Source organism: Kogia breviceps, chromosome 12 (assembly GCF_026419965.1).
Source record: "Kogia breviceps isolate mKogBre1 chromosome 12, mKogBre1 haplotype 1, whole genome shotgun sequence".
Taxonomy (NCBI): domain Eukaryota; kingdom Metazoa; phylum Chordata; class Mammalia; order Artiodactyla; family Physeteridae; genus Kogia; species Kogia breviceps.
In genome coordinates this window covers 57,215,273-57,242,596 of record NC_081321.1, presented here as the reverse complement: position 1 = coordinate 57,242,596, position 27,324 = coordinate 57,215,273, and the positions used below count along the sequence as shown (strand labels likewise).

Below are 27,324 nucleotides of genomic sequence, written 5' to 3'. Positions count from 1 at the left end.
TAATTCCCCTGGGAACCTGCTCATTTTTCATTCTGGAACTGTTGTCTGGAGCCAGTTCTCTTTAGATGGCTTTTCAGTGACCTTTGAATAGGATTTAAACAAGGGATACAACATTTCCTATCTGTTGGAACATTTCAGTTACTTTTCTATGGCTGTTCCCTAGAGAGGGTGAAAAATCAATGCCCTCTCTAGGGACAGGCCACAGAACATCATCACAGGATGGAGCTTAACTCTGAAATAGCCAGGAGAATTTGAGGGGCAATCTGGTTTGATGAGAAAACTCTTGGAAGGTTTGGGGTGACTTGCCCAGTACTCTCAGGGAGCTGTTGCATCTGTGGGAGAGTGAACAGATGGTCCCCTCATCTGGCTAGAAATTTACCCAACTTTCTGTATTTGAGAAGCATAAAGAAGCTGCAGGCAGGATGCAAGGATACCGGAAGAAATTAAGAGTAACCATGCATAGGAAGGTGGATGGAGAGCTCTACATTATCCAGAAACAAGGCTTGAATTAGCATTTTGCGTTTCTAAGGTTGAATAAGAAAAATCAAGCAGCTGCCGGCCATGGTGGATCCATGCAAAAGATAAGGCGGCAGTAGAGGTTTGGTTTATACGATGGCTGCATGCCCGGTGCGGTGCTACCACAGCATGACAAGGGAGTTATGATCTGTGGGACATGGTCAAGTGACGTCATCGTCCACTGAAGGACCCTCACAGCCCATGATGGAGCTGAGGCCAGATGTCCCTGAAAGGACCAGCAGGCTCCACGGGACACAGAGGACCAGCTCTCATCGTGTGGCTGTGAAAGGCAAAGGCAGCAACCGGAGCAGGGGAGAAAGCCACAGGCACCTCCTGTCCGGGCAGCATAAACCCCTGGAGTGTGTAGGGACAATAGAGGGAGGGGAGCGTCGAGAGGGAAATCTTGGATTCTTGCCAAGCTGATGCCTGGGAGTAAAAGAGATATGACTCGGTACCCTGTATTTGGGGCACTATTCTCACTGCCTACATTAAGTATTTATAGTGGCTAATAGCACTGGCATGGAGGATTCTCCTTTCCCCTAATAAGTGTCACAGCGTTTACTCTGGAGATTCAGAAGTTCAAGGCTTCAGGCTCAGAAGCCTCAGATAGTTCTCAACTCGATCAGGTCTCTAAGCTCAAAACATGATACGTCCCATGATATGTAAGACAAAGAATGAGGGGGGCTGACCACTTGGGCATGGTATAATGCTGCTGAAAGACTTCTAAAATGATTTCCCAGAATTTCAAAGATCTACTGGGAACTTGCTAATTGGAAGCAAGTGCTAGGGAAGCTCAACTTTCTACCTTCCTGCTGCCCTGGAGAAATCTTCTAAAGCAGGAGTCCTCAACCCCCGGGCTGTGGACCGGTAAGGTCCACGGCCTGTTAGGGACCAGGCCGCACGGCAGGAGGGGAGCGGCGGGCGTGCGATCAAAGCTTCATCTGCGGCTCCCCATCGCTCCCCATCCCTCGCGTGAACACCTGAACCATCCTCCCCACCCGCCATGCACGGAAAAACTGTCTTCCACGAAACCGGCCCCTGGTGCCAGAAGGGTTGGGGACCGCCGCTCTAAAGCCCTGCTTCTCCGAGTCCCTCCCATGAGCCAGCAGCAGGGGCATTGCCTGGGAGCTTGTTAGGAATGCAGAATCTCAGCCCCTACCTCAGGCGTACTGCACCAGAATCTGCACTTTACCAAGATCCCCATGGTACACGTGTGCACGTTTGAGTTGAGAAGGATCGAGCTGAACGAAGCAACGAGCACACCAGCGGCCTCTTGTAGGTGCTGCCACACGGCACGGTTTCCCCAGGCCTGGGGCCTTGGTTCTCTGAGACACAATTGCCCCTAAAACTGAAGGGACCAGCATCTCATCTCCACCAGAGAGACAATGGCATCTCTTCCCAGGAGCACCTGTATGACCCTACCTAACATTGCATGAAACATTATGCCAAGAGGGAACAAATAAATTCCCAGAGCCTATCATTGCCCTTCTATGAGAGAGAAACTAATTTTGTAGGGCTCCTGCAAGGCTGGGGAAAATCCAGGATTTAATGGCAGTGACAGGCCCCAGATTGGCTCACTTGGTCTGGAGTGGTGGACCCACACGTGATAGTCCCCGTAGTCTTCCAGCGCCTGTGTGCACTTTCTCTTCTTGGTCGGTGGCAACGAGGGTCTAAAATCAAGAACCCAAAATAAGGTTAGGATTCTTCTTTTCTCTCCATGTCATAGTTAATCAATTTTAATTTCCCAGGACTCTGCTCTGGGCCTTTTCCTAAGACTAATTCTAGTTAGTTAAGGTTCCTTGAGTCCTGCTAGTCTGCAATACACCAGGTAGATACATGGAGTGGACGGGGCTAGCTCCTATTCTATGAGCCCTACTAGTCTGAAACTTAGTTTTTCACTATCCAGTGGATCTGGGATTCACCTATTTGAAAAATAAACTGACAACATTTCCAAAGGCAGAGGACTCATTGAGACAAAGACAGAAGATACTTAAAATTTAAGGGTACATTTTATACCTGAAAATGTTTTTCACATAGAATTTTATCACAGTTTTTGCTGGCCTTTACTCTTTTTGCCATCCTCTAGATCCAGAAGGAGGAACGAAAGAGAGGGAAAGGCGGAGAGGAAGGGAAAGAGAAGAAAAGAATATTAATTAAGACAGTTGACAGATATTTTTCAGGGAGCTCATTCACAAATCACTTGAGTGGTCCAGCTGAGGCTGCAAATGCAAACAGTGCTTTCTCCAGCACCCAGAATCTCCCTATACATTTCTGACATTTTAGCTTTCCACTGAATGAGGACCTTGGGTTCAGTAGATTGTTGATTAAAAGTTGGTTTCAAGCCAAGGGCACTGGGTGTCTGATATATGTCTCAACACTGCCATCTCCTGGAGAGGACTCCACAGTTCACTGTTTACCAGCACCGCGGGGTAGAGGGGCTGGCTGGTCTTTCATAACTAAATATCTTGCCCTTTACCCAGGACTGTGGCACAGAGGCTGCGGATGGTAAGAACAACCAGTTCCCAGATGGGAGGACACAGACTGGTCCAGAGGGGTCCCGAGATGACGGGCGTCTGGGTGGCAGTTGTGAAAGGCACTGAGGGAATGCGCAGAGTCGCTCATTTCACACGAGCCCTGCGGCAGGTGTGCGGGCAGCATCCCAGGAGCAGCTGCCGAGTGGAGGAAAGCAGCTGGCGTCCCCCCGGCGGCAGGTGTCAGAGTCGGGCAGCACGCACCTGGGGGAACACACAAGTGAGAAAAGCCCCTCTTTCTCACCATGCAGAGTCCAAAAGAAGAGAAGCAAGTGCCAGACGTGCGGGAGGGAGATGGGTCCCACTCACCTTTGACCTGTGGAGGAGAGCAGGAGTCTGACGCAGAATAGGGTGGGGTATCTGGGAGCCGGCGTTGCCTGAGGATTAGAGACATGCATTCCTTTTGTTTGTAACTTATTCCATCATTATATATTTTTTTTCACAAACTGGTAGCAGCCCTCCGTGTACAGCACCCCTAGGGAGGGTTCCAGGGGCTCCTGGGGGCCAGAGCCCACCAGAACATGCCCAGTGTCGTGTTGAGTGAGCTCTGAGTCAAACAGACCCGGGTTTGAGTCCCAGCTCTTCCACTTCCTAGCTGTGTATCCATGAATAAGTACTTAACCTCTCCAGGCCTCCGTTTCCTCACCTATCAAATGGGAATAATCATTATGCCTTCCTCATAGCATCTTAGTGAAAATTACATGAGATACTGTGTATAAAGCCCATAATGGGCTTCCCTGGTGGCACAGTGGTTGAGAATCTGCCTGCTAATGCAGGGGACACGGGTTCGAGCCCTGGTCTGGGAAGATCCCACACGCCACGGAGCGGGCCCGTAAGCCACAACTGCTGAGCCTGCGCGTTTGGACCCTGTGCTCCGCAACAAGAGAGGCCGCGATAGTGAGAGGCCTGCGCACCGCAATGAAGAGTGGCCCCCGCTCGCCGCAACTAGAGAAAGCCCTTGCACAGAAACAAAGACCCAACACAGCAAAAATAAATTAATTAATAAACTCCTACCCCCAACATAAAAAAAAAAAAGCCCATAACATACAACCCCAAACACAGTGAGTGCTCAACAAAGCTTAATTAACACTATTGTGGCTTCTTAACATTCCAAAGCACTTACGCCAGAGAGATGGTTGGGCTAAAGCAGTATAAAATGTCACCACTAAAGCAATGGTTTTCCACCTGTGCTCTGGGGAATTGCCAAGCTCTTGGAAGGAGCTCAGGTGTTTTACGAAAGAAAAATTTTAAATGCCTGGGGGAAATATTTTATAACTTTTTTCTGTTTTATATATTGAGGTGCAAGTAAAATTTCATTTAAAAAATGAGTACCATCACTAAGAAAAGTGTGAAAATGTCTGTTCAAAAAAACCCTACCTTTTCTGTTCAAAAAGTTTCTTATGGCTCAGAAATTGTGGTTCTAAGTTATATATAATCACCCCCATCCTCTACTTGATTCTCTTGCTAGAGAGTAAGCTATCATATTTTTCTCGTTTCATTAAGATTTCAACATCATGCAATGAAGAGAGAAATCTGTTTTTATTATTTACTAGAAAACTTACGTTTTCTCCTCAAATTGGTCCTTTATAGTTTATTCACTTTTTATTAATAAGGGAATAGAAAACATACATTTCCCTTCCTCCAAAAACTCCACCGAAATGAAACTCCACCGAAATAAAAGTAAAGGAATAAAGAGGCATAAACAGAAAAAGACATAGAGTACATGAATAGAGACTACAACAGACCATATTTTAGTAACAGTACGGCAGACAGAAATAGGATGGATGGCAACTGAATTAGCAGAAGGGAAAAGCTGCCTGGGGATGGCAGAGGGGATGTAGGAACCAACAAGACATTGTCCAATTAGAAAACAACTCCAGAAAAGCCCAAGACATTGGCATCACCAGCAGTTTCTTAATTCAGGGGTAAAGTAGAGGTAAAAGTGAAAGAATTGATTGACAGTTTAATTTAAGAACAGCTGGACCCTTAGATCAACTTCTCCCACCTGTATAGTCAGGCAACTACCTCTATCATCCCAACAGAAATTGGAAAGTTTTATTCTCTGGAGAAACGGATCCAGGGAGATTGAAGAGCAAAATTGGGCAAAAAATGGAAGGATTCATTGAGCACATCCAGGTGAACAAAACCACCAAGATGCGGTGAAGGATTTACAGAGCTCATAGTTGGATCAATCCATACATGAGCTCTCCCTTCCACCTTGAGATGATCCTTACTGAAAAAGAACAGATTGTTCCTAAACCAGAAGAAGAGGTTGCACAGAAGAAAAGACATCCTAGAAGAGACTGAAGAAATGAAAACTTAGGGCCCGGGAATAAATGCTGCAAAAAAATAAACGCAAATAAAAGCAGAGAAAAAAAATTCAAGAAAGAAAATATAATTGTAGTAAATTATATGTGAACACACAGTGATAGTAATGTAATCCCTGAATATAAACCTAACCAAAAATTCTTATACAATTTTATGATATTGGGAGGCTGGGGATAGAAGTGGGTGTTGGATATGATATAAGGAAGTTAGATCCTCCTGGAAGATGATAGTAAGTTCTTAAGATGTATAAAGCAAGAACAGCAATATAAAACATTATTCAGATAAAAGGTGGTAGAAACATCTAAAAGAGTTGGAAAGTATCTGCCTCTGGGAGAGCCAAACTTGGGGACATGGGGAGGAGTGGGGCAAAGGATTACTGGTTTTCATTGTAAGCCGTATATATGGCACCATTCAACTTCGTATCACTCTACATGTATAAATCTACAAATAAGGACTTCCCTGGTGGCACAGTGGTTAAGAATCCTCCTGCCAATGCAGGGGACACGGGTTTGATCCCTGGTCCAGGAAGATCCCACATGCCATGGAGCAACTAAGCCCGTGCGCCACAACTACTGAGCCTGCACTCTAGAGCCTGCGAGCCACAACTACTGAGCTTGCACACAACTACTGAAGCCCGCGCACCTAGAGCCTGTGCACTGCAACAAGAGAAGCTACCGCAATGAGAAGCCCACACACTGCAACGAAGAGTAGCCCCCACTTGCCGCAACTAGAGAAAGCCTGCACGCAGCAATGAAGACCCAACGCAGCCAAAAATAAATAAATTAATTTTAAAAATATCTACAAATTAAATTTTGTGATTGACTCTGTGATCTCACAATTCCACATTCAAGGTTCAAGGCAGTTGTGTACTTCCCTTTACATCTGAGGTACCACTGAATTCAATAATGCTAATGAAAACTGAAAATCACAAGCAAATTAGCAATACACTCGAGAAATATGGCATGGCCCGTCACAGACTGGAATGCATGCTCCACCCAGCAGGTCCATGTGGAGAACCAAAGGTCCCTGTGTTGAGTAGCAGCAACATGTGTTGGTGGTTTTAAAATGAGAATTTAAAAGTTTTAATACTTTCCTTACAGTTTACTCTCTCTTCCCAAACTCACTCTGGCTACTCCTTTATTTCATTGCATTTCATGTTCAATGCATTTTACTGTATTGGGAGAAATTTTGCATTCCTTTTCAGAAAATTTCACGTAAGATTTAATGATAGCTACCTTCAAAACTAAGCAAATTGTTTAAAACAAGGGCAATGATTAAGAAAAACACTGTTGTCTGAGACTGTTTCTAAGCAGTTAACTCCTCCCTACTCACAATCATGATGTCAGCAATGCACATTAGACTGTTTTGGGCCTGCAGTGCTCTGAATTTTCCTATTACGCTGAAAGGATTTCCATGAAGGGACCTAGAAATTGACAGAACCATTGGTCACTCCTTGAGGGGCTGTCTATCTCTGCCTTCTACAGGAAATGGTTATAAAGATCAAGAAATTCTTATAAAATGATTTTATAAAATGAATAATTTGCTTTCTAAATCCCTTCCTCTCAGACACATAACTTGCTTTTGTTTTTTGGAGGATGAATGGCAAAATGTGGTTTCCTGGGGGTTGAATGCCATGCAAACCAAAAGGAGTGCAAAACAGACTTTTCTCTCCAGCTGGTTGAGGTTGGCACATCCATGACATCTGCATGTTGCAACCAAAGCCGCCAGGATTTCTTTCAGATTGCAGCCAGGCCTGATCAAGGATTTGTTGAGTGCCTAGTACATGCTCATAACTCTACTAAACACTAGGCAGGACTGCAGGACTCACAGTATTAAGACCCAGGGCTTCCCGTGAACACCCATCTGGGACTATTCACAATTCAACAGTCCAATCCTCAGTTTTCTCCAATGACTCCCCCAGGGTCTTAACATACAAATTACACCTTCTCTAAAGCTCTATTGCACAGTGATATCAACTCAGCACACTGCCTGGTACAGAGTTATTACTTAATAAGTATGAATTACTGCTTTTTACCTGACATATGGCCATAAATATGTTGTCTATATAAATTCATATATCAAGAGAGGGCATTCCTGACCACCAATCTAACATGCTAGGCTTTTCCCACCCCTCACTTTCTACTCCCCTGCCTTACACTTATTTTTCTTCATCTTACTAAATGACTTTACACTATACGCCCGCCATCGTCTTTCTCTTCCCACTGGAGTCGCATCACAACAACGGAGCACCAAGAGTGAAGGGAAGGGAATGGCTCTCCCCAGGAGCAGGTGATAAGGAAATGCATTGCCTGCTGAGAACTTAAAAACAATACTTAAATCCACAGAAAGTCAATCTGCTCTTTATCATTATTACCACACACCACCAACTCAAAGAAAAATGCCTGGGTGCCCTGCAGGGCAGACTGCTTTCCACCATATTGCCCTTGGTAAACTATTAGCAGGAACTTCATCTGTTTTGTTCACTGTTGTACCCCATCACCCAATTACAGCATAAAAATAGTTGTTACTGAAAGTATTTTCTCCAGTTTTTCACGTGTATGATTCATGTCCTCCCACGCAGACATTCACGTAAGAGCATGTCTTAATACTCTGTGTGTGTGTGTGTGTGTGTGTGCGTGTGTGTGTGTGTGTGTGTATCCCCTGCATAGAGCCTACTGGTGAGCACGTAGTAGGCACTTGATAAATACTTGATCAAGCTTGCAAAGGGTTTGTACCCACCACTCGGAAGTTGGGATGGGAAAGGGCCTTGGCAGAAATGTCATCAGTGAATAAAGTAGCCCAAGAAAATCATTTCATGACAGGGCAGTGGAAGCAAGAAAAGCAAGTTGCCACCCCTCCTCTTTGGCTCTATCTTGTCAAACTGCAAGAACCCTGACCCTCTCACCACTCTCCCCTGCTGCTTTAGAAATAGACAACCTTTATGGAGGACCTACTCTGGTCCAGGCACTGAGCTAACCCTTGCAGGTGTTGCTTCACCTAATCTCTGCTACCACCATGTGAAAAGGTACTATTACTGCCCCTACACCACAGGCAATGAACCTGAGGTTAAGTAACATACCTGAGATTATTCATCTGGCATCTAGTCAAACTGGAGTAAAGGGATCTATCACCAGAGTTTATGCTCTAAAGAACACAATGTTTTCAATACAGATATTCAAATATCCTAATAAAATTAATTACTATAAGTTATTTCATTTTCTGCAAAATCTTTAGAATCTAGAAGTCACTGGTAATGTTTTCGCCCAGGAGTCTGTTTACCTTTTCTCCTGCTGCATCCGTTTGAACCCAGAAATCAAACCGGTCAATGAACTCAGCCTTTAACAAGCTCATCTCATAGAATTATGTGGATTACCTCACTCCCTTTTGCAACATCACAGTAAAGAGTTTATCAGCCCCACTCTACTGATGGCAGAAATAAAACATGCAGCTGGTCATTGACACCTAACTCATTTTTCCTTCCAACCTCAATAAGATATGCCCTAAGTGAAACCCAGAATATTAGATGCTTAAGCTCAACCATTAGAATGAAATGAAATGAAACCCGGAGTTGATTCCTCACGGACCTAATATGTCTCTAGGTTCCCCTCCTATGAAGTCACCCATTCGAACTTGTGATTAGCTGTCACCTCAGTGTCTTCAGCTAGCTCCCTCTTACCCCATCTGCAGCACCCCAAGGCCAGCCTAAAGCTCGGTATACTGTCTACCCGCACTGAACACACTCAAACCAAACTGTATGACTTGGTCTGGGTCTTGGGAGGTGGTCGGGAAGGAGGCATATGCAAGTGACCTAAAGTAGGGCTTCTCAAACTGTAATATGCCTGTGAATCCCATGGGGATCCTGTTAAAAACGCAGGTTCTGATTCAGCATTTTGGGGGCGGGGCCTGAGGTGCTACAGTCCTAGCTCCCAGGCGCTGCTGCTGCTGCTGCTGCTGCTGCTGCTACAACCTGGCCTGCACTTTGAGTAAAGGAAGGAAACAGGTGAATCTCTGGGCATTTTTGAATGAAACAAACCTGTCTTGAAGATTCACTGGTGACTTTTCCAGAGCCTTCCTTCTTCTACACACACACGGACACACACAGACACACATACAGACACAGACCCACCCCCCCACACACATTTCTTGTCCTTTTTCACTGCAACCTCCAGGAATTTATGCTTTCCCCTAAATCTCTAGCCTCCCGCCCTCCAGGCGGCACTCCATACCTGGACATTTCCAGGTGTGTCCAGCCACCACAGCTCACCTGTGTGCGTGCCTAGTAGGTAACAGGCTGGCTAACCTAGGGGATCAGAGAGGACTTTTGTCTGCTCTACTCCTCCTGGGCAGACAGCTGCCCTGGACTCCATCACACAAGGAAATACAGGGTTAAGAGCAACTGTCAGAAATCTTCCCATCCTGACAGAACTGCCCCCCCATTCAACACACCAATTAGATTCACAGGGAAGGATGAGAATGTTCTGAGCAGCACATCCCAATGCTCATACATGGGTACATGCTCCCAAAAGGGGCCCATGGCCACATAAGTTTGAGAACACTGCCTAACGTTTCCCTTTCCCAGTTGCATATTAGCACATCAAAGGCCCTGAGAAGTCCTGCAGTAAAGAAATACATTTAATTTTGTTTAAGCCAGTGAGTCACATACTTATTTATTACTGATCATGGAACTTTTTTTCCCACAGCATCTCGGGGGACCAGTTTTCCATAGAGCATTTAGGGACATCTGTTTCACAGAGCCAATAATTCCATTTTTTAATATCTTTGAGATTTGAAAATCTGCCTATGAGATTCAAATTTGCTCCTAGAAATTTTACAGCCCAATGTTCTCTTAAATCGCTTAAAGGGTTGTCATTGATACTTTTAAAAGGCACAATTCATGGGCAATATAGTAGAGAGGAAGTAACTCAGGCTTTGTAGTAAATTCATGTTTGAATCCCAGCTCTGCTATTTATTAGCTGGGAGCCCCGGCAAGAAAACCGCATCCCAGCGCTGTTGTGAGGAATGCAACTAACCTGCAAAAAGAGAGCCTGGTATTTAGAAATACTCAACACTTGGGGTATTTGAATACATTGTACAGACACAATGATCACTGGACCAGCCCAACAAACTGTGGTCATGGACTGGGACTGTTTCCACTTGTTCCCTCTTGGATTTCTATTGCAGCTCCACTTAACTGCATGCGCTTGAGCCATTTTTATCAGGCAATAGTAGCTTATCTGATCATAGGACTTTTCTTTAACGGGCCTGAACTCTGACAATCTTTGCAAACTATGGCTCAGGATCCATTCTGAGTCCCACCTTTTGGCAGATAAATGTAGACCCACTTAATGTATTTCCCTGAGAGTCATGGAGTCTAAAACATCCCCTAAAACATCAATTAATCCAAAAGACGAATGTAGAAGAAAGGGCAGGTGTTCTAGAGCCAGGCACATTTTAATCCCAGCTTTGCCACTTATTGACATATGAAGAGTTGCTTAACCTCTTTGCACTTCAGCCTCTTCATGTGTAAAATATGGATAATACTGTGGCTATTTGGAAGAGTTGATAAGAGAATGAAATGTGTAAAATCAAATATGCAATTAAATGAGTAAATATGTAAAGTGCAAAGAACAATGCCTAATACTGGTAAATACTCAACAGTATTAACTCCTTCCTCTACCTCACTTACAAATGCCACACACCCACTCCCAAGGGTAGAGAGTGAATCTGACTGGGCAAACCATGTCGGAATCTCAGTAGCAATCGCCTATAGGGAGATATCTCTGGTCTTGCTGGAAGGACCATTATTATCATGGAGACTAAGATCATATGATAGATTTCTGAACTCCCAGGTAGAAGGACAGCTCTTCGAATAAGACTTAAGACTTGTTCACTTTTCCCCGCAAACAACTAAAGTACTTTATGCCAGTTATAAAAGTGATCCAGATGATTAAACAGAACCCTGATGAAATCAGGTCTACCTTCTTTTGAGGAAAAGTCTTGTAGGGGACAGAAACTGACAACTTCTGGCAGGTTTTTTGTAGGCAGAGATGGTAAGGATACACCTCTTGCCCACCCTTCTCACAGGAATTCATGGCAGCTGCATGGATGGATTGAGAGGAATATGAAGGCAGGCACAAGGGCGATTAGAGCCTGGGTTCAGCCCATGCAGTGCCTGGAGCAGATGAGCCAGCTCGGAGTGTGGGCTCAGACATGTTGCAACCCACCAGTTGTGTGTGTGTGTGTGTGTGTGTGTGTGTGTGTGTGTGTGTGTGTGTGTGTAACAAGCTTGCAAAATGTTGAGCCTCCCTTCTTCCCCAGTCATTTTGGCAAGGATGTTTTTGTTGGCAAAGAGCAGCAAGAGCCAGGTACCAAAATACCTGCAAATAGGTTTCCCCATTACGATTGAGATTCACATCTTGTTCCACTCTCTGTCTTTCATGAGGGAGAGAAGGAAGGGCATTTACAGATATGTCAAGGTAGGCTCAATAACAGAATGGAGATGACAGAAGAGGGTCAGTGAACTTAAAGACAAATCAATAGAAATTATCCAGTGTAAACAACAGAGAGGAAAAAAAAAGATTGAAAAAATTAACTGAGCCTCTGGGACCTGTCTACCATATCAAAGATCTAACATTTGTATTACTGGAGTCCTAGACAGAGGAAAGAAAGACGTTGGTACAGAAACATAAATGTGAAGAAATAACGGCTAAAAACTTCCTAGAGGTAGTAAAAAACCAAAAATTTACAGATTAAAAAACTGAGCAAATCCCAAACAGTATAATCTCAAAGAAAACCATGCCCATATCCAGCCATGTTATAATAAAATTGCTGAAAACCAAAGATAAAACAATACCTTGCAAGTGGAGAAAAATGATATATTACATACAAGGGAACAATGATTCAAATAACTGCCTATTTCTCATCAGAAACCATAGAGGTTGGAAGACAGAAGACAGCGCTGAGAAAAAAAGAACTTAACTGAGGACTCTGAATCCACAATTATTCCTGAGGACTTTGGCATTCCTTTCACAGTAATATATAAAAGAAGTAGACAAAAATCAGCAAGGCTATAGAAGACCGGAAAAACAATGTCAACCAACTTGACCTAATTAGCATTTATAGAACACTTGACCCAACAACAGCAGAACACACATTCTTTTCAAGTGCACATGAAACATTCACCAAGATAGACCATATCCTGGGTCATAAAGCAAACCTTAACAAATTTAAAAGAATTAGAATTATATAGAGTATGTTCTCTGTCCATAATGGAATTAAACTACAAATCAGTGACAGAAAAATACACAGAAAGTTCCCGAATATTTGGAAATTAACCCAATTCCAGCCACCTAGAGTTAAAGAGGATGTCTGAAGGAAAATCAGGAAATATTTTGAGCTGAAAGAAAATCAAAATATAGTGTATCAAAAATTGAGGAAGGCAGCTAAAGCCATATGGAGAGGGAAATGTATAGAATTGAATGATTAAATTAGAAAGCAAAGGATGACTTTAAATCAAGAACTAAGCTTCCACCTTAAGAAACTAAACAAAGAGGAGCGAACTAAACCCAAAGCAATCAGAAGGAAATAATGAGTAGGAATCAATGAAATTGAAAACAAACACAATAGAGGAGATCAATAAAACCAACAGACACTTATTTGAAAAGGTCAACAAAACTTATACATTTCTAAAGAGACTAATTAAAAGAGAGAGAGAGAGAGAGAGAGAGAGAGAGAGAGAGAGGAAAGTGATTACCAATATAAGAAACAGAAGAGAATATCAGTACAGAGTCCTTAGAGCCTGTAAAAGCCTGTAAAAGCATAATAAATACTACGAACAACTCTTTGCCTATAAGTTTGACAATGAAATGGATCAATTCCCTGGGGAAAAAAGAAAACAAGCTACCAAAACTTATTTAAGCAGAAAGAGATAACATAAATAGACCTGAATTTATTGGATAAACTTAATTCATAGTAAGGTCTTCCAACAAAGAAAGCTACAGGCACAGAAGATTTCATGGTGAATTCTATCAAACATTTAAGGAAAAAATAAATCCAATTCTATACAATCTCACCCAGAGAATTTAAAAGGAGAAAACATTTCCCAACTAATTTTAGAAGTCTATCAATATCCTGATATCAAAGCCATAAAAATACAGTATAAGAAAACTGGAGACCAATAGATGCAAAATCTTCAAAGTAATTTTAGCAAATTGAATCCGGCTATACATAAAAAGATAATACTTTAAAACTAACTGAGGTTTATCCCAGGAATACAAGGTTGGTTCAATATTCAAAAATTAGCAAAGTAATCCACCATAATAACAGACAGGGGAAACAAACATATGCTATTAATAAATACAGAAATAACATTTGACAAAATTCAAGAGCCATTCATGATAAAATAATTCTCAGCAAACTAGGAGTAGAAGAGAATCTCCTTGACCTAATAAAGGGCATTACAAAAAAATCTTACAGCTAAATCATACATAATAATAAAAAAAATTGAGTGATTGCCCTCTAAGATCAGGGTCAAGACAAGGATGTCTGATCTCTCTATTTCCCTATTCAGCATCATAGTCAAAGTTCTACCCAGTTCAATAAGGCAAGAAAAAATATTCAAAGGCATACAGTTTTGAAAGAAAGACATACAACTGTTTCAATTTGCAGAATACATGATTGTCAAGATATAAAAAGCCAAGAAATCTACAAAAAGCTCTTAAACTAGTAAATGGCTTCATTAAGATTTCAAGGCTCGGGAATTCCCTGGCAGCCCAGTGGTTAGGACTCAGCACTTTCATTGCCGGGGCCTGGGTTTGATCCTTGGTCGGGGAATTAAAATCCCTCAAGCCATGTGGCCAGGCCAAAAAAAACAAAACAAAATTTTTTTAATTTAAAAAAAAAAAAAGATTGTAGGACCTAAGTCCAAAATATAAAAACCAGTAATAGTTCTGTATACTGGCAATGAATAATTGGGAATTTAATTTGAAAAAAATTTAAAAACCACTATTACTTACAATAACTCAAAGAAAAACATGAAACATTTAGGTGTAGATCTAAATAAAATACATACAAGATTTGTATGCTAAAATTGTAAAATGCTGATGAAAAAAAGCAAAGAAGGCCTAAATAAATGGCGAGGTATACTACGTTCATGGATTGGAAGACTCAATTTTGTGAAGATGTCAATTTTCCCCAAATGGATCTCTATACTTAATACAATCCTAATCTATACCTCAGCAGTGCTGTATAGATATAAACAAGCTGATATTAATATTTATATGAGAATTAGAATAACCAAAACAATTTTACAAAAGAAGACAAATTTGGAGAACTTATACTATATGGTTTTAAGACTTATGATAAAAGTACAGTAGTCAAGATAATGTGGTACTGACAAAATAACAGATACATAGATCAGTGGAACAGAGTAAGAGTTTAGATACAGATCCACACAAATATGGTCGTCTGATTTTTTACAACAGTGTAAAGACAATTCAATAGAGAAAGGTTATCCAGAAAGGGATTCTGAAAGTAACTGGACATCTATACACAAAGAAATTAATCTCAACTTATATCTAAAAACTTATACAGAAATTAATTCAAAATGGATCATAGACCTAAATGTAAAACTATACTTTTAGAAGGAAACAGGAGAAAATCCTTGGGAACTTAAATTAGGCAATATCTATATTTCTTAGATATAAAGAACAAACTACATAAGAAAAATTTGATCTATTGGACCTCATCAAAATTTAAAACTTCTGCTCTGGGAAAGACATTGTTAAGAGAATGAAAACGTAAGTTATAGACTTGGAGAAAGTATTCATAAATCACATATCCAATAAAGTTCTTATATCCAGAATACTTAAACAATTTGCTAAACTCAAAAATAAGAAAACTTTAATTTTTTTAAATGGGCAAAAAATTTGAAAAAAGACTTCACCAAAGAAAATGTACAAATGGCAAACAACCACATGAAATAAGGCTCAACATCATTCGTTGACAGGCAAATGCAAATTAAAACAAAATGAGATACCACTATAAGCCTATGAGAAGATATAGCTAGTAGTAATGTAGAATGGTATGGCCACATTAGAAAATTTGGCAATTTTTAAAAAGTTAAGCTTCCACTTACAACATGACCCAGCAGACTATCGTAGGTATTACCCTAGAGAAATTAAAACTCTTGATCACACAAACACCTGTGCATGAATATTTATAGAAGTTATTTATAATTGCCAAAAACTGTAAATAATCAAAACGTCCTTGAATGAGTGACTGGATAAACAAACTCTGTTACAACAATCTAACAGAGTTTTTCTCAGCAATAAAAAAAAAATGAGCAAAGACATTATGCTTAATGAGAGAAACTGGACTCATAATTATATATACCATATGGCTTCATTTATGTGACATTCTGGAAAAAGCAAAACTATAAAGACAGAGAAAAGATCAGTGGTCACCAGAGGTTAGGGGTGTGTGTTGGGTTTGACCACAAAGTGGAAATGTAGGGGGAACGTTTCAGGTGAGGGAACTGTTGTGTGTGGTAATCATGGCAGTAGTTGTACAAACTCTATGAATTTGTCAAAACTCACAAAACCATACACAAGACAAAAATGGAATTTTATTGCATGTAAGTTTTTTAAAAGAAAGCTGGCATGGCTATATTAATATTAGAAAATAAGAGCAGAAATCAATGACATGGAAAACAGAAAAACAATTAAGAATATAAATTTAACCAAAAGCTGGTTCTTTAAAAGGTTAGGAAAACTGATAAACCTCTTGCTAGATTGATCAAGAAAAAAAAGACATGAATTACTGACATCAAGAACAACACTTGTTGTTCACTACAGATTCTACAGACATTAAAAGTATAAAAAGGGGGCTTCCTTGGTGGCGCAGTGGTTGAGAGTCCACCTGCCAATGCAGGGCACACGGGTTCGTGCCCCGGTCTGGGAAGATCCCACATGCCGCGGAGCGGCTGGGCCCGTGAGCCACGGCCGCTGAGCCTGTGCGTCCGGAGCCTGTGCTCCGCAACGGGAGAGGCCACAGCAGTGAGAGGCCCGCGTACCGCAAAAAAAAAAAAAAAAAAAAGTATAAAAAGGAAATATGATGAACTTTATGCCAGTAAATTCAGAAATATACAAATTCATTGAAAGATATAAACTGCCTAAGTTGATAACTACTAATTGATAACCTGAATAGCCCCATATCTATTAATGATATTGAATTGGAAGGTGAGGGCTTTCAGATTAAAACTAAATAAAACAAAAACAAACAAAAAACTCCAGGCCTAGCTGGCTTCACTAGTGAAATTTGCCAAAGATTTATAAAAGAAATAAGACCAACTCTACTCAAGCTCTTCTGGAAAACAGAAAAGAAGGAAGCACTTCCCAGTTCATTTAATTATTTCATAATTTTAAAAACACCAAATGGAGGGACTTCCCTGGTGGTGCAGTGGTTAAGAATCTGCCTGCCAATGCAGGGAACATGGGTTCAATCCCTGGTCTGGGAAGATCCCACATGCCACGGAGCAACTAAGCCCGTGAGCCACAACTACTGAGCCTGCACTCTAGAGCCCGGAGCCACAACTACTGAAGCCCGTGTGCCTAGAGCTCGTGCTCCACAGCAAGAGAAGCCACTACACCTCCACGAAGAGTAGCCCCCGCTCGCCGCAACTAGAGAAAGCCCACGTGCAGCAGCGAAGACCAAACGCAGCCAAACATAAATAATAAATAAATAAATTTATATGAAAAAAAAGTCAAACATAAAAAAAAAACCCAAAACGACCAAATGGAGAGCAGTGCCCTCATTACTTACAAGGCCGCCAAATCAAAATCATTGCCCAAGAACTCCTCCAGAAGACTTGTATCCAGCGTTGGGTTCCCCAGAGTGCCACTGGCCCCTTGAGCTGCAAAGGCAAATTGAAAATCTTGAGATTCATGAATTCTTCAGAATGGCTAATCGCTAAAATTTCAAAGCAACTAAAAGGCATAATGCATTTATTGACAGTGTGGTCTTTCTTCCATTCAAATATTTACTTCAAAAATCTTTTTAGATGTTACCCTCCTCGAGCAGCCTTCCCGACTGTCCAAGGCTGGTTTAGGTGCTTTTTTATGTGCATTCATTAACACCATGTAGTTTGCCTTATACACTATTATAATTGCTTGCTTTTGTGTTTATTCCTCTATCTAAAGTTTTTAAGGGCGAGGACTGTGTCTTTCTTATTGTATCCACAAGGATCTATGTTATGAAAAAGACAGCAATTAACATTTATTGGCTAGCTGGCTGGCTGGCTGGATGAATGGATAGACTGATGATTGGCATGTTGGTCTGATAGATTACTTCCAGTTAAGTTCAACAAGAAGTTCAATATATTGCTTCACATTTTTGTTAGACTTCCCAAAATGCAACACGATAGTTCTGTCCTTTTTCTTGATTTACAAAATGAAAATAAGCTTATTGGTTTCTTTCTGACCATAACAAAGACACTAGAATTTTTAAAGACTATAAAATATAGGGACTTCCCTGGTGGTCCAGTGGCTAAGACTCTGGGCTCCCAATGCAGGGTGCCCAGGTTCGATCCCTGGTCAGGGAACTAGATCCCACATGCCACAACTAAGAGTTCACATGCCGCAACTAAAGATCCTGCGTGCTGCAACTAAGACCTGGCGCAGCCAAATAAATAAATATATAACAAAAAAAGAATATAAAATATAAAAATATGTTATAAAGAAGACAAAACAATCTTTCTTTGCAGATAACATGACTCTATACCTAGAAAATTCAAGAGAAACAACTGACGATTAGAAATGATCAGAAAAGTCAATAAAGTAAATGGTTAAAGTTAAATATAAAGACTGATTACTTTCGTATACAAAAAATAACCAGTCAAAAATTCAGGTAAATATAATGAAAAAAAAAGAAGATTCCATTCAAAATAACAAAAAGCCTAAAATATCTAAACATATATTTAGGGACAACATATTTTTTTAAAAAGCTAGTAAACTCTATGAAGGGTCATAAGAAGAGATTTCAATAAATGGAAAGAACTTCATTGTTCTTAGACTGAAAGATTCAATATTGGAAAGCTTTTACTAGACATTATTTATGATGTCTGCCAAATACACAGTCATTTTCTGAGAACTTTCCCCTTATAAAAACAGTCTCCTGCAACTTTTACAGGCACCTGAATCAGAAAGAAAAAATCCATTGGTTGGCCAGTGACCAAAATTTAAACTAATAGACTTTAAAGCTGGTGGTTGAGATTAAGTCACCTAATAGCTACGGCAGAGGACTGGAGTGATAGTCTAAATATTTCTGCCAGGTCCTTTACCCAGGTCCTTCATGATTTTTTACCCTTAATAAGGCTGGTTGCTCCCCTTCTACTCTAATTACATGACAAAGTCCTGTATACATCCAATAAACCCTTTTGAATTGGTCTGTATGTTATCTGAAATCAAATAATCCTCAAGGAAAATGTTCTGAAGTTCATCTGGAAAAATAAATACATAAAAATGACCAGAAAAATTAGGGAGGAAGGGGGTAAATAAGTACTGAGAAACACACAAGTGAACACATCAAAGGAACACAAACGAGTCCAGGATATATCAAGAAATATTACATATATATGGAATATATTTTATACTTACATATACACACACACACAATAGATGCATGATAAGCATATCCTTTGTGTGTGTGTGTGTGTGTGTGTGTGTGTGTGTGTGTGTGTGTGTGTGTGTGTGGTATGTGGGCCTCTCACTGTTGTGGCCTCTCCCATTGCGGAGCACAGGCTCCGGACACGCAGGCTCAGTGGCCATGGCTCACGGGCCCAGCCGCTCCGCGGCATGTGGGATCTTCCCGGATTGGGGCACGAACCCGTGTCCCCTGCATTGGCAGGCGGATTCTCAACCACTGCGCCACCAGGGAAGCCCTCCTTTGACACTAGTGAGGAAAGATTCATTATTCAATAAATGTTGTGGGGAAAATTGATTATATATTTGGGAGAAAAGAAAACCTGGATCATTTTCCTGCTTCCACACCAAAACTGAGGATAGATCAAAGATTTCAACATGAAAAACTTACATTTCCCAAGCATGGCATGAAAGCCAAAACTATTTTTAAAAAAAGATTGATAAAATTTTACTTTATCCTTTTTTTGAGGGGAGAAGAATGTTTCATATTTTACTTTGAAATAATTTCTATCCTAAAGAGAAGCTACAAGAATACAAAGGAAGTCACATATACCCTTCACTCATATTCATCATTATTAACATTGTGCTACATTTGCATTATTCTGTCTCTGTCTTGTCTCTCTGTCTCTCTTTCTCTTCCTCTCTTCTCTCTCTCACACACACACACAAAACACATAGATACACACCCACCTATACATACTATTCTGAACCATTTGAGAACAAGTGCCTTTACCCGTGAATACTTCAGTATATATTCCTAGGTACAAAAACATTATCTTCACAACCACAATTCAATTATCAAAATCCGAAAACTTAACATCGACACAGTTTTATTGTACAATCTATATTCCATATTCAAATTTTTCCAATTGTCTCAATAATATTATTTATAGCATTTTTTTCTGGTCCAGAATTTAATCCAATATAACATAGTACATGTAGCTGTCATGCCTCTTTAGATTTTTTTTGAAGTGTGTAGGCTGTTTTACAGAACATCCCTCAATTCTTGTTTGCCTCATATTTTCTCAAGGTTAAATTCAAGTTTTGTATGTTTGGCAAGAATATTACACAAATGATATTATGTCTCTCTTATTGCCTTATATCAGGAGGATCATGGTGTCTCATTATTGACATTAATTTTCATCCCTTGGTTAAGGTACTATCTGCCCACTTTCTCCACTATAAAGTTACTACTATTCTTTTTGTAATTTGTGACAAGATACTTTGAGATTGTGCAAATATTTTGTTCTGCATTAAATTTTTATCTAATAGTTTTAGTATCCATTGGTGATCATAAGCATTTTAATCCGTGAAAAAAAGTTAAAGACAAATGGAGGAATATTTTCAATATACATGAAAAAGAGTAAATATCCATAATATCCAAAATGTTCTTTCAAATCAATAAGGTAACAGCTATACCCCAACAGAAAATAGTAAAGGGCTTTAAAAGGCAGTCCATAAAATAAAAAATCAAACTGGTTAATAAATGCACAAAACATGTTAAACATTACTAAGAAACAATTTAAAATATGAGAAAATTTTCTTTTTGCCTACCAAATTGGCATATATTCAAGGAATTAATAAAATCCACTGTTAATGCTGATGGAAATAAGATAACCCTCTTATGCACTGCTGATAGGAGTATATATTAAATAATCTGTCTGAAAAGTGTTTAGCATGTTTCAAAAAAGAAAATGAATATGCATACTTTGATCCAGAAATTCCACTTAATACACTTATGATAATACACTTAATATAATAACAGAAAATTGAGAATAAATGACCCTTTTTTTTAACATCTTTATTGGAGTATAACTGCTTTACAGTGGTGTGTTAGTTTCTGCTGTATAACCAAGTGAATCAGCTATATGTATACATATATCCCCATATCCCCTCCCTCTTGCGTCTCCCTCCTACCCTCCCTATCCCACCCTTCTAGGGAGACACAAAGCACTGAGCTGATCTCCCTGTGCTATGCAACTGCTTCCCACTAGCTATTTATTTTACATTTGGTAGTGTATATATGTCAATGCCACTATCCCACTTCGTCCCAGCTTACCCTTCCCCCTCCCCGTGTCCTCAAGTCCATTCTCTACATCTGCATCTTTGAGAATAAATGACCATTAATTGACATTCATTCAATGAAATATCAATACTCTGCAGCCATTTAATAAATTCTACAGCGTTTCAAGAGAAGGTGGCTTGCAAAATCTTATACCCACCCAATTTGTTTTCAAACATAAAGGTAACAGACAATTCCAAAATTTAAAAGTTCAGGGTATAAAGCTCCCATGACTTCCTCTTGAAAATAACTCCTTGACAGTGAAATTCAGCCAAGCAAAAAATGAATCAAAAGAAAGAACTCAGAAATATATAAATCAAAGAGGAAAAACTATGATGAACAGTGAATTCATATAAATATAGGATTTAAACTGAGTATCTGAGGGAATTATGGTTGCAGATCAAAATGTAAAAGTAATAAACCCTTAAAAAGGAAAAAATATCAGCAACAAAAATTATAAGGTAGGGCGGGGGAAAATGGGAAGAGATGTGGTATTAATCACCTTATTATTCATATCTCAGAGTTCATCTTCATTACCCTAAACCTGAACCATTTAGTAAAAAAAATAACTATTCCAACTTTGTAGTAACTTTTTTTTTTTTTTTTTTTTTTTTTTTTGCGGTACGCGGGCCTCTCACTGTTGTGGCCTCTCCCCTTGCGGAGCACAGGCTCCAGACGCGCAGGCTCAGCGGCCGTGGCCCACGGGCCCAGCCGCTCCGCGGCACGTGGGATCTTCCCGAACCGGGGCACGAACCCGCGTCCCCTGCATCGGCAGGCGGACTCTCAACCACTGCGCCACCAGGGAAGCCCTGTAGTAACTTTTAAGTCACCTTTCTTAATCTTGGAAGACTCCTTTAGAACTGATATCTCTAACAGTAAAGAAATAATTATTTAAATTCTGTAATTCCTTCAGTTTCCCTTCTTTTTATCCTATTAAATTCAACTAAAATTAATATTTTATATTATATTTAATATTTTCTTTAAATAGTGCATGTGAGCTAAGATCCATTTTTTACAAAGTTATTTCTACTATCTAATTATCCATCCTTCCATCTGTAGCTATTCATAGAAAGATGATGATATAATATTCCACCATAGTTGACACTAGTTAGATGGTAGAATTTAGAATGAGTTATCTTTTCTTTTTTAAGTCCCTATTATACACTTTGGAAAATTATTTTGCACAATTTTGAATAAAATGATTTTCTAAAAAAGTAGGAAATCAAATTGCTAAAATAAACAAAAAAATATAGAAAAAGTCTAAACTGACAAACCCTGGAGTAAATTGAGAAAATACCCACTCATGACCATCCCCCAACCCTTGCATAAAAGTCCCAATGGCATCATGGGTCATGCTTCTAAAACTTTAACACGATGATAATTCCTCTGCCATTTTCACAATTCTGGAACATAGACAAAAAAGAAAAGTACCCAAATTTTTTTATGAAGCCAGCATAAAACTGATGCCAAAAGCTGACAGAGATGAGATGCATAAAGAAAACACTACAGCCTAATATCATTTGTGAATAATATACCAAAATCCTAAATAAAAATTCATCAAATAGAATTTAACACTTCCATTAAGAGAATAATTCATCGAGAAACAAAAAGATAATTCAATATTGGAATTCATATATCAAAGGTAAAATAGTATTTGACCTTTGCAACTGATGCCAAGAAGGCATTAAACATTCAATATTGATTCCAATGAATACATGCTTAAGATTATATATATTTATACACATACATATACACATATCTATATTTCTTGTATACCTATATGTGATAGAAAACCTACATTAAATAACAGCATCACGTTCAATGGTTAAAAAATTAGAACTATTTCCATTAATATTAGAAATATGTATTTTCATTACCTTGCTATTACACAATGTGTCAACACCCCTAAATTAATCTATACATTTAAAACATCCACAATAAAAAATGTCTTAAAATAGCAAAATGATTCTAAAGTGTAATAATGTAAAAATGCCCAGGAAAATAAAATAGAATAGGATCTGAAACAACCGGTATTTTTTTGGCTTTTGCCAACAGTGGTAAGCCAAAAGTTTTTTCTTTCATTGTAATGAAATCTGAAATAGATTATCGATAATTTAATGAGAACTTTGTTAAACTTTGTGGACTTTTTTTCCAGGTATAACTTAAATATGCAATACTTCAGCTGTCTATCCTGCACACCCTTATCCCTCATGTAATCCAGAGCCTTGAATTCTTCCCATGGGTAAGGTACATTTGCACTAGATCCCTGCACTGGTTATGGGAGGTATAGGAGGGCCATTTCATCTTTATCTTTGGGCTTGCTAATTCATCCAAGGGCATTAAAACAAAATTTTAAAAATCTTGAGCACCTCCCAAATGGTAAAAATTGATGGGTGCCAGCCACAGGTGGAAGGGAGGGAGAAAAAAAGAGAAGGGAAAGGGAAGAGAAGAGAGATTGCCAACTCCATTCAGTGACATGAACTCAGGGAAATGGATGGAAGATATTTTTAAAAGTTGAGATGGTCAGAAATGACCTCATAGTGGAGTTTTGTCTTGAGCTAGACTTTGACGGAAGAAAGAGCAAGACAAGGCTCATTCATTCTTTATTAAGCACCTACTATGTGCCAAGCACTGTACAAGGTTCTGAGGACACAGCCATGAAAAAAATTAACACGATCCCCTCAGGAGGCTTGGATTCTAATGGAGGGAAAGGTGGCAACAGTGGGGAAGGACTTACATGACATATGAGAAACAATAAATAAACAGGATCTTTTTGGGTGGTGATGAAAACAGAACAGAGTGGCATGATAGATGGTGTGGGAAGGAGCTCCTTTCAGTGTGGAGACCTTTCTCAGGAAGGAGCCAGCCCTGCAAAGATCAAGGACAGAGCATGCCAGGTAGAGGGAACAGCACCGCAAGAGCTGGTTTGTGCTTGCATGTTTGAGAAACAAATCATTCCAGTGTGGCCAGAGCACAGGAGCACGGGGCGGGGTGGGGGTGGGGGGAGAGGAGGTAGCCAGAGCAACGAGAAGCCTTTGGAAAGTGAAATAATATGCTTTAATATGCTTTTAGAAAAGGTCACTCTGGTTGCTTTTGCGGGAAAGGACTATAAGGGAATAAGAAGGAAAGAAGGGAGGTCAACTTGCACACTATTGCGGTTGTTCAGGGACTTTCAGAGGGAGGTCTGGAGTTCTTACTCTGGACCAAGCAAAAGGAGAAGCACTTTGCCCGACCTCATCAATCCTCATGACAGCCCTAGGGTGTGGTCATTAATATTATTCCCAGTGTACAGAGAAGGCAAAGTGATTACACAGGTTAACTAGCTTGCCCAGGGTCACACAGCCAGTAAGTGACCTGCAGGGAAGCCAACGAGACCTACCGTGATTCTTGAGGGTGTTCTCACCCCCAGCCCCGTTACTGCCCTCCCCCCCGCCCCGTGTTCCTCTTCCTTCCCCAACAGTGCCAGCCAACTGCAGAAAAGCAACTTGACTCTACTACTTCACTGGGCTTTGGTCAAGCCAGTTGCTAACAGAAGCAGATGGAAGAAAAGATCTGTTTAGTTTCCCACTGAAGCCCCTGCTGGTGCCCCATCTGCTTTATACAGCACCGCCCCCCACCCAGCAAACACATACACACAATTCCCCACACAGAAGTAGGAAGTGGCCCGTAGATCCTTAGACCTGGCGTTTGTGCCACTTGCTTTACATCACTCACCCTCTCCAACCTCCATCCCCAGGTAGAAATAAGAGATGGTCCACAGCATCCAGGACCTGCCCGTGTGGCTTGTGCAAACCTCTAAATGAACAAGGAGAGATGAGCCCTGGAGTAGCTGACGTTCTCTACGACGCCAAAGTCACAGCTGTGCTTTCCAGACCCTAAGGAAATCCCTCAACAAGATAAATCCACAGTGTCAGATAAAATGGTTTGCAGGAGGCTCTGCACACACAGGGCAACTCTCAAAAGCCCCTTAAAATAAATCGCACGCTTTTAAAAATAATCACTTTGCTCTAAATGTCTTAAACACTGGTTTATTAACACCCACACCTGCAAAGAGTGTGTCCTCAGGCATCCTGCCCCCTGTCAGGGAGGCTCAGTTTCAGACCTTGATTCCACCCCTTTCTACGTTTCTCTCTGTGGCCGGGAAGGGCTGTCACAGTCTTGCTCACAAAAACAGAAGCTACCCAGGCCTCTGGGGAGTGTCGGAGAACTGCTCTAGGAAACAAAGGCCCCCCTTCTTCACCCTAGTTCTCTGCCTTCCCTTCAAGGCACGCAACAGCTGCAAAATGGTCTCCAGTCCTGTTGCCCTTGGCCTTAGGCAGACAAGAAAAAAGTGCGTGGTTATGAGGATCAATCCACCAGGGACGCCACAGAGTTGCATCCACAAGACCCGATGATAGACATACACATGCCTTTGGGGAAACAGGGCTTCTCCAAATGTATGGATAGGGTGTGCCCAGCAAGAACTTCCCTTTCTGCTTCCCACCCACCTGCCCAGCCACCACCGCCCCCCAGTCCTGTGTAAGGACACTTCTTGTTTCCACCCTAGGGACTCCCTTCCCACATCACTTCCCCAAACCCAGACAGACACTCACCTCCCTTCTTGATCTACTCTTTTGCCCTTTGTCGCAAAACAGAGCTGCCCAGAGTATTTAAACGACAGGCAAGATGACAAAATTTGTCTGTTACAGCAGCTCTAGGTTTTTTAAAGATTCTAAAAAGCCATAATGAGTGTCTCCCCCTTACCCCCTTGATTGTCCTTTAAAGTTAAACATAAAGAGAGTTTCCCTCTGATGCGCCAGTGCTCATGAGGAACTGGAACAGAAATGTTCATGGCTATTCCAAAGAAGAAGGAGGAGGGGGGAAGCAGAGAAGAAGTCGGAGGAGAGGAGGAGAAACCAGACCCTCATTTGCTAAGGTTACATTTGTCTTGAAAATCCACTGAAAATAAAACTGGATTTAAAATCTAATGTCAGTGGTGAGAGCCACAGCCCGTTCAGTTAGCTAGTGAAGATAACATTTTCCCAGAGACATTTCCAATCATTAAAAGACTAATTGTGGGCTTCCCTGGTGGCGCAGTGGTTGAGAGTCCGCCTGCCGATGTGGGGGACGCGGGTTCGTGCCCCGGTCCGGGAAGATCCCACATGCCGCGGAGCGGCTGAGCCCGTGAGCCATGGCCGCTGAGCCTGCGCGTCAGGAGCCTGTGCTCAGTGACGGGAGAGGCCACAACGGTGAGAGGCCCGCGTACCACACACACACACACAAAAAGACTAATTGTTTCACTCATTTATTCAACATTGACTTAGTGTTCACCACGTGTCCAGGAATAAAGTTGGGGATGAGCTCACAGTCCAGCAAAAGGGACAGGAAGATTGGCCGCAGCAGCAGAGGGTGGTAAGTGCCAGGATGGAGGTGGGCGTCCTAATGCAGGAGCCTTTCTGTTAGGCTGGCCGGGCTGGGGCAAGGGCTTCCTGCAGGTGACACTTGAGAGGAATTTTTAAGGATAAGCTGAATGTGATTTAAAAAAACATTCCAGGAACTGAAAGGGGTATGTGCCAATGAATTCATGGAGTCAGCAGCAGGACTCCCGTGGAAATGAGTGTGCGGCCTGGCCAGAGCTGGAAGGTTGGTGAAGAACGTGGCACAGACAGAACAGCGCCCTTCACGGACCTCACTGCAAGCTCTGTGTACTTTTATTTCAGCCACTGTAGAAATTACATGTTGCGCGTCTGTTTCCCCACTCAACTTTAAGCCCCTCCACGGTAGAAATTGCCTCTTTTTATATAGATCCTACACACTCAGAACAAGGCCTGGAATGTGGCAGTTATTCAATAAATATTGAATTTCTCAGATGAGTAATAACATTTTTTGAATGAATAAATGTGATTATGAATGGTGGGAGGTGTATCTGGAGAAATTGGCGTATCTTAGAAACCTGATCATGAAGGTTCATGGGTATCAAGGTAAGGAATTTGCCTTACAGGTTATGAAGACATTGCAGTTTTTCATCAGACATGATCAGATTTATATTTCTGAAAGGCCTTTCTGCCTGCTCTTGGGAGTGAAGCTGGGTGAGACTAGAGCAAAGAGACTACTCAAGGACACTGCCAGCATTAGCCTTCCCTCACTAAATCACCCAATGCACAATCAACGGGCACCTGCTACAGACCAGGCACAGTGCCAAGTGCTAGAG

The 27,324-nt window shown here is 41.0% G+C and overlaps 1 protein-coding gene across 1 annotated transcript in view; it reads right to left on the bottom strand.

Annotated features, from left to right (window-relative positions):
- The window catches only part of MYRFL (myelin regulatory factor like), a 120,983-nt gene that overhangs the window by 66,314 nt on the left and 27,345 nt on the right, over positions 1-27,324 (bottom strand). The window contains exons 3-6 of the mRNA XM_059080214.2: positions 17,196-17,286; positions 3,357-3,424; positions 2,993-3,251; positions 2,095-2,186 (exon numbers count right to left, since the gene is read on the bottom strand). Of these exons, the coding sequence (XP_058936197.1) occupies positions 2,095-2,186; positions 2,993-3,251; positions 3,357-3,424; positions 17,196-17,286 (510 nt within the window). The remainder of the gene's footprint in view (positions 1-2,094; positions 2,187-2,992; positions 3,252-3,356; positions 3,425-17,195; positions 17,287-27,324) is intronic.